The sequence below is a fragment of the Propithecus coquereli genome, unplaced genomic scaffold (assembly GCF_000956105.1).
Source record: "Propithecus coquereli isolate 6110/MARCELLA unplaced genomic scaffold, Pcoq_1.0 Scaffold167, whole genome shotgun sequence".
Classification (NCBI taxonomy): Eukaryota; Metazoa; Chordata; class Mammalia; order Primates; family Indriidae; genus Propithecus; species Propithecus coquereli.
This window is the reverse complement of record NW_012141302.1, coordinates 2,116,744-2,124,684: the sequence shown is the minus strand read 5'-3', so window position 1 is coordinate 2,124,684 and position 7,941 is coordinate 2,116,744. Positions and strand designations below refer to the sequence as shown.

Genomic DNA, 7,941 nt, shown 5'->3' with positions numbered 1-7,941 from the left:
TTACTATAGTGGTAATTAAAATTTTTCTATACAATGCCTACAGGACATTCTATGCATGTCTAATACAAAGCTCAATCATTCTGGCTTTACTGATTTGACATACCTTAAACACATAGTAAAGATAAGAAAGAAGTATGGCAAGTGCTCCACAAGTTGTCCAACTAACTATGATCAAAACAATTGTCAAAATGGGCAAGTCTGGTGATATCATCTTAATATCTTTAGGAAGTTCAGAGGGTCTGGAATTACAGAATAAAGTTTTAAAAATATATTAAGATATACTAATACACTCACATATAAGAAGAAAATGATATAGTACTCTCCTCATTATTAATATGCAAATATCATAAGGTAAACAGTAAGGTATTTTCAAATAAGGGAAGTGGCCCCAAATATTTGATTTTAAGTTCTGTAATACACTGTGATAGCTCCTCTTCCATTTAGATACACTATGGCTAATACTTGTATATTAAGGAAGAAAAAAATGTTGCCAAAGATTAATTAATTAATTACAGATCCTGTGCCAAACATCTCCAATCTTGATTGGAGGAGAAACAATTTTGTTTTTATTTCTTAAAGCCAAAAGATCACTCAAATGCTTGATGGCATTACTATCAGAAATCCCTGTATCAAGTTCTCAGAAGTGTGGAGGGAGAGGCACCATATCACAATCCCTTCTGTGACAGGAAATCACATAACATGTCTAGTAAGGAGGAATGGCAATGGAAACTAGATTGATTTACCAGGAAAGCCTACCAGCAACTTCAGATTCAAACTGTGTCTTTGGGCCTATAATAAAACTACAGGCAACGTATTTTAAGCTTTTATACTTCTCATCTAATCTAATGCTAAATATCTTGATTAGAGTCTTTTGCCCTCAGGTTTGATTATAGAATTCAGCATATAAAAGCACTGCCAGAGAAACAATCCTCCTGGAAAAGATTCACAACTGTCAAATTAAAAAATACCTGTGTAATTTGTCAAACTTCTGATTAACTCTTGAGCACTAAAGTCAAAATCAAATATAGCATTAAACATGTAATAAATGATTAGCTTTGACAAAGACATAACTCTGAACATTAACCCATACTTTTGCTAGTTATATATTTTTTCCTTAGAAAATAATTTAGTAAAAAGAATTAATTTTTAGGTTCTCTATCACAATATAATTGTTTTTTAACTAAAGAGCAATAAGAAAGCGTTTAATCATTTATTCTTTACCTTTTCAAAGCAAGCCACAACGAAGAAAGGAGTCGCACAGATGCAGAGGAGAGCAGGCCACTCCAGTAGGCAGTACATGTTCCAAAGAGAAAGAGAATCAAGGATACAAGGGGGAAACACATGCTCTGACTAGTTAAAAAGATGGCATCTAATTCTGGTAGCAGTAATGTGTCCCACAGTTCTTTAAACCATTTATACCTGAGGACAAAAGAAAGCATAAAATAAAAGCAAAAAAAAAACCCAACAACTGACATGCAAGGATTTAATATTTTAGGTGTCTAAGCATTCAACAGAGTGCCTAAAGTTCCATGATGCTTAGTTTACAGTTATATTTAAAAAAAAATGTTTAATTCTTTGTATGGAACAAGTCATTTATCTTCCAAGTGAGCCTACTGATCTTCAAGGTCTGAGTCCTGAGTCTCAATAGTTTTACTGCTCTCTATTGACCCTTGTATGAAGTAGTGTGTGTGTTTCTGTTTTTCTTTTCTTTTTTTTATAAATCCAACAGTTCAGTTTGTTGTAATGACGGAAGAGCTAAGTAATGGTTCTTAACCAAAACACACATGTGAATAAATTAACAATGGAATGTTATCTAGGGTAGAGAGGTCTAAAATATAATTTGCATGAGAAGTAAGAGAAAGTGATCAGAGGTACTGTTTCATCAATATCCTATCATGATTTGAGTCTGAAGCTAGGATACTCAAAGATCATGGACCATAAAAATCTGTTTGCAAACGTTAAAGGCCTGGTAAATTTACAGTCTAAGTTGATTTTATTTTTAGAGATGGGGGTCTCACTATCTTGCCCAGGCTGGTATCTAACTCCTGGCCTCAAGTCATCCTTCTGCCTCAGCCTCTTAAGTAGCTGGGATTATAGGCATGAGCCACTGTGCCCAGCTCCAGTTTAAGTTTAGATTGATATATATAAATTCTATAATTACTTTTGAAATGATCATACTATTAAAGTAAATGTTGATATACTTATCAGGCCTTTGCCTAAAAGAAAAAGATCCCATTTAATGAAACAAGTTAATTGCCCAATTTGTATAAAAATTTATTGCATTATGGAACCAAACATGTTTTATATATAAAACAAAATCACAATCATTATCACAGATAATAAAACTTACCCCAATAGAAACTTAATTATAATTACAAAAGGATCAACTTTGTATGGTTTAGCTTCTTTATCCAATATGGTAGCATATTCTATGCAATAACCTGGTGATTAAAAAAAAATTATATGCAATAGAGAATTCATAATAATTAAGTATGAGATCTATTATACCCTGCATTCTCTATAAGAGCAACATATTTTATAACAGAGAAAGCATTACTATCATAGACTCTCTTCTTGAAAGATTTAAAATTAACGTAATTCAATGGTTCTTATACAAGAGTACATTCAATCACTTGTGAAACAAATTCAAGAAGTCAAAGCTAGAGTTTCACCATCTGTATTTTCACAAAGTTCCACAGGTGATATTTTACACAGCTTTATTGGATATAATTCTCACACCATACGATTCATCCATTTAAAGTATATACAAATCAGTGGTTTTTATAGTGTATTCAGAGTTGTGAATCCATCACCACAATCAGTCTTAGAACATTTTTACTATCCCCAAAAGAAATCTTGTTCACCTTAACTGTCACCCCCAACACTCCCCTTCCCTAGGCAACCACTAATCTTTCTTTGTCTACAAATGCGCTAATTCTGAACATTTCATATTAAGTTGAATCATATATGTGGGCCATTGTGATTGGTTCCTTTCATTTAACATTTTTCAAGATTCATTCATGTTGTAATGTGTATCAGTACTTCATTTCTTTTTATTGCTGAATAATATTCCATTGTATGAATGCATATACTATATTTTAGTGATCCATTCATCAACTGATGGACATTTGGGTTGTTTCCACTTTGTGACTGTTATGAATAATACTTGTATGAACATTTGTATACAAGTTTTTGTATGGTTGTATGCTTTCATTTTTCTTGTGTCTATTCCTAGGAACAGAGATGCTGAATTATATAGTAACTCTGTTTAATCATTTGAGGAATTTTCAGACTGTCTTCCAAAGTAGCTATTTTACATTCTCACCAGCAGTGTATGAGGGTTCCAATTTTTCTACATCATCATTAAAACTTGTTATTGTCTTTTTTATTATAGTCATTCTAGTGGGTATGATTCACAAGTGATTTCTGATATGCATTCTTTGTTCAGAAATACCTCTTTAATTGGTTGAAGACATAATCCCATACTTAAATCCTCTAGATTAAACAACATCAGTGGATCCTATAGCTGTAAATTCTGTATGTTTGAGAATCAATTATCAAGTCAGTTGAAACTAAGAAAAACAAGATTCGTTTTTCAGACTTTCAAAACAAGATAGATATTTATATTCAAGTCAGGTTAATGTAATACGGTCAGAATAATCTCTTAATTAAAAGGTTGGGTCTGGGGCAAATCACACTAAATGTTGCTTTCCTCTTCCTGGAATATAGGTTAAATCAGGTAAAAACAAACACTGAACTTGTATAAAAGTCATTGAAAGGCATTGAATACCTGTGAAAAGATTTGGGTAGAGGGATTTATGGACTGCTTTTATATATTCTAGCACAACTTTTTCTTATCTCCTGCCTCCCTTAATTACTATCCAAGCCCAGTGAAACAATGTTTAGATTCCTAGGAAAATGTTCTAACTCAGCAGTCCCCAACGTTTTTGGCACCAGGGACTGGTTTCATGAAGACGATTTTTCCACAGACAGGGGGATGGGAAGGGTAGGCAGGGCTCAGGTGGTGATGCACAGACTGGTTCCTAACAGGCCATGGCCCGGGGTTGGGGTCCACAGTTCTAACTGATATACTCTAGGGAGGGTTTTATCCATTGTAGTATATGTTCTACATCTGCCTCTCCAGATCCATTTTCCACCCTTCGTTTTGCTCTGAACTCTGGGAGGCTGACTTTTATGGATTGGCTTCCAGTCAGATTCAGTGAATGGAAAGTACTGACAGATAGGATGGTAAGAGTAAATAAGGTTAGTGTACGTATTTCTTCACCTTTTTCCCTGCTGAGCCATAGGTTAGCAGTGGCTGCAGTATTCCTGTACCCAAGGCTGCAGCTTCAGTAATGCTGTCCATTCCTACAGCCCTCTAGGTTTGTTTCCACTCTTGCCTGGAACTTAGGAGTACCAGATGGTTTTGTTGCTAGTCCAGTACCTTATCATCTCTTGTTAGTTTTCCTTAACTCTGCACATACCTTTGAAATGGTTCCTTCACTAAAATCTCAATTATTCATTCAGTGTGCCAGGACTGACATAGTTGATACAGCCTAAATAATACACTGAATGCCTACTGTGTGCGTGGCACTATGTTAGGCACTGGGAATAGAATGGAGAACAAAATGCTCTCAATAAGGCTATACATTTTAAGAAGTCCTCATAATAGAGGAAAGAAACTTCAGGCACTAGGGTATAAAATGGAGAAAACAAGTGAGAAATTTTCTTGAGGATGTCTTAAAACTTAGAGGACCTCAAACCCCTGCAAATTTGAGAGAGAAGGGCCATGTGTTTTCAAGAAATTATCTGTCTTCCTTAGCCATGTGTAGGATGAAAAAGTAGTAATGAAGCATTGGCCCATAGAAGCAGGGAGGGAGGGAAAAAAGGAGGAAGGAAGGGAGGAAAGGGGAGGGGAGAAAAGAAGAAAGGAGGAAGGGAAGGAAGGAGGGGAGGGGAAGGCAAAGGGGCTGGGGACAGGGAAAGGGAAGGGGAAAGAAAGAGAAGGGAAGGGAACAAACAAACATGGAAGGAAATTAGGGAGTGAGTGCCTCCTAACAGAGGTATAGAACACTATGAAGTATTCTTGCCCTAGCAGCAGCAGCAACAGAAAAAAGAGGAGGGGCAGGGATGGGTGGGAAGAGAATCAGCATCTGATCAAGCCTATAGCTCTAATTACTAATTCATAGAAAATAGAGACGATAGAAAAACATGTTCAATTCTACCAGCAAAATCCAAACTGTGGGAAACACAGAAGTACAAAAAAACCAGTTTTATTCAATAAATTATAAAAGGGGGTAGAGATGGAAGATAGAACCTACAGATTAAGAAACAATGTTTAAACTGTGAAAGTTGTCAGAATCAAAATGGAGTCACTTGCATTGCAGAAAACCAAACTCTGAAAAATAGAGCCAGGGAAGACTATGAAGAGAAGGTTCTCATGCCTCTATCCCTGATAACAAAACTCTGTCAAAAGACTGTGCCAAACCATATCCTTGCACAAAGACCATTGCAACCTTTCGCAAACATACAAAAAAACTTCTCTGAAAACGTCTGCCCAGCAACTACCCATCTAATCTCAAACTGGTACCACCTTTGCCACTGATCCTTATAGCCAAGAATAATCATTTCAAAACAATTATGTAATCCTCCTCATTTTTTCTCTAACACCTTTTGTCTTCCTTTACCTCCCTGAATATACACATAGTTTACTACGGCACTCATATTCCCACTGCAATATCCCATTCCCAAATTAACACCATTTTCTTTTAGAAAGCCTCTCTGTTTGTTATTTGGGTTGACATAAAAGGTGTCCAGAAGTCGGACCTGGAGTATGCTCACTCTTGGATGGAGTTGGCAATTCTCGGAACTGGTGTGCAGTACTCACTTGAGCCCTCTGAGCTCTCTGCTTCTTCCATGGCTAGCTTTTTCTGCCCTGGTGAGTCTTCTCCCAGGTTGATCCTCCCTCTCCCTATAAAGCCAACGTAGAAACTCTTGACTTTATTTGGGATCTAGTTTGGTTATAAGGTCACCTTAAATAAAGGACCTTACATCCCTCCTAGGATGATAAAAGACATTTTGTCTTTTCTGGCAGGTCCTTTCTGGTATAAAGACTAGTGTTTTTTTAAGTGAGTACTCTGTGTCTAATTTAATATTTTGTTTGATCTGCATGCCTGGGTTAAAGTTTTTATGAATACTCTTAAAGGTTTCTTTCCATTTGATTACATGAGTCTGTAAATGATTTGGCTCTTTTTCCTTGTTTCTGAAAATCTTCTGAGAGCAAAATAAACATTCTAAATGGTAGATGCAGGATGGCTAATTAAAAGCCACGAGAGTGGCTGCCACCATCTAAAACACTGGTCCAAAATCCTGACATTCTCTGACAGGATTGACAGGATTTTCTTTGCTCTGGAAAGAGTAATAAGAAATGGAATGGGATTCTCAAACATTAAGGCATGTCTGGTTTTCTGGGACTCAGCTGGCTACATATTATGGCTTGTTCTTGTGCACATTTTTAAACTGATGGGCAAAATTATACCAAGGAAAATTCAGAGCTCAATGGTCATTACTCAAACTCTCTAAAACAAAGCTGCAACTATAGAGTTAACACGTAGAGCCTTGTAAGTTCTCTCGTTTTTGTTTTTTCTGCCTACTTTGAATCTGCTGACTTTTTTACTGGTACTGAGATAAAACTCATTGCTTATGGCATTCCACCCAAGATTAAAAAATTCTAAAAAAGTTTTAAAAGGTTTTCAAATTAATAGCTTTACAAATTACAACAGCTCCCATGATAACCAACAACCTAGACACCTTTTAGAAATGCAAATTTGGGTTGGCCAGATTAACAATTGCTTAGGATGACAGAATAGTTAAATTGAAGGACTAATGTTCTAAAAAAAAAGAACTATATAAAAGTTAGGCTCTCAGACCAAACAGGTCAAAATCTTGAGCTCAGAGCAATAGTATAAGGCATCTCTGGTGAGCATAAAAATTTTGCTTTGTCTGCCAGGAAGGGGTCAAAAAAAAAAAAAAATCCTAAAAAGAACCCTGCTTAACATGCTTCCCCACCCATACTGCCTAGTCAAGCAAACCAAAAAGATAGATTCAAGGTTACCTGGAGATTTTGTTTTTCTTATACAATTAAGCCAGTCTTAGCTAAAATGTAAATATTGAAAATTTAACCCTAAACTCATTTAAAACTAAAAAAAAAGGGGGGAAAAAGGATGAAAGAGGTTTTTAACAATCAAATTGCTGTGAAAACTGCTTTACATACATGACTGTGCTCCATAGCCTTCATTAGATTATCTATAGGGGCAAATAAAGTCAATTTTGTCAGAAATGTAATTTGAATCTTTTATAAACCAGTAAGTTTGTATTACTATCTTATGATTAAAATTCCAAAATGAAAGCTAAAAGATCTTTATTTGTGTATGTGTTTAGGTGTATTTACTCATATGTACATGTATTATGTTGTATGTTGTGTCTACATGGTAAAATCTGTGCAGTCAGCCAAAAATCCCTTAAGGAATTCTATTCAGATTGGCTGCAATGAGTACTCATATAATTATATACTAAATAACACAAATGTCTTTTAGTTCATGTAAATCTTTAAAAAATAGCTGGTTTTTAAATTATTGGTAAAATAAAAATAGAAATGTTTTCAAAATTGTTAGCATACATTTTTGCCTGGGTTTCTAGTAAGACAATTTTTTTATTTGTCTCTGATAGATGTTTTAAGGTGCCAGGGTTTAACACAAAGATTATAAAACTATAAACTCAGCCTAAAACAGAATGATCTTTGTGCAATTCTTTAAAAGAAAGACTAATATTGTTGGTTTAATAAAATAGCTGTATCTTCTGAGTTATTGACAAAATATCCATACTTTAACTTTAAGGTTTTTTACTTAGGTGAACACCTGATATTCACAGGCTATAAAAATC

At 35.1% G+C, this 7,941-nt stretch overlaps 1 protein-coding gene across 1 annotated transcript in view; it reads right to left on the bottom strand.

The window, feature by feature from the left end:
- The window catches only part of PGAP1 (post-GPI attachment to proteins 1), a 125,253-nt gene that overhangs the window by 21,810 nt on the left and 95,502 nt on the right, over positions 1–7,941 (bottom strand). Inside the window, 3 exon segments of the mRNA XM_012641638.1 lie at positions 104–239; positions 1,222–1,419; positions 2,351–2,441. Coding sequence (XP_012497092.1) covers positions 104–239; positions 1,222–1,419; positions 2,351–2,441 — 425 coding nt within the window.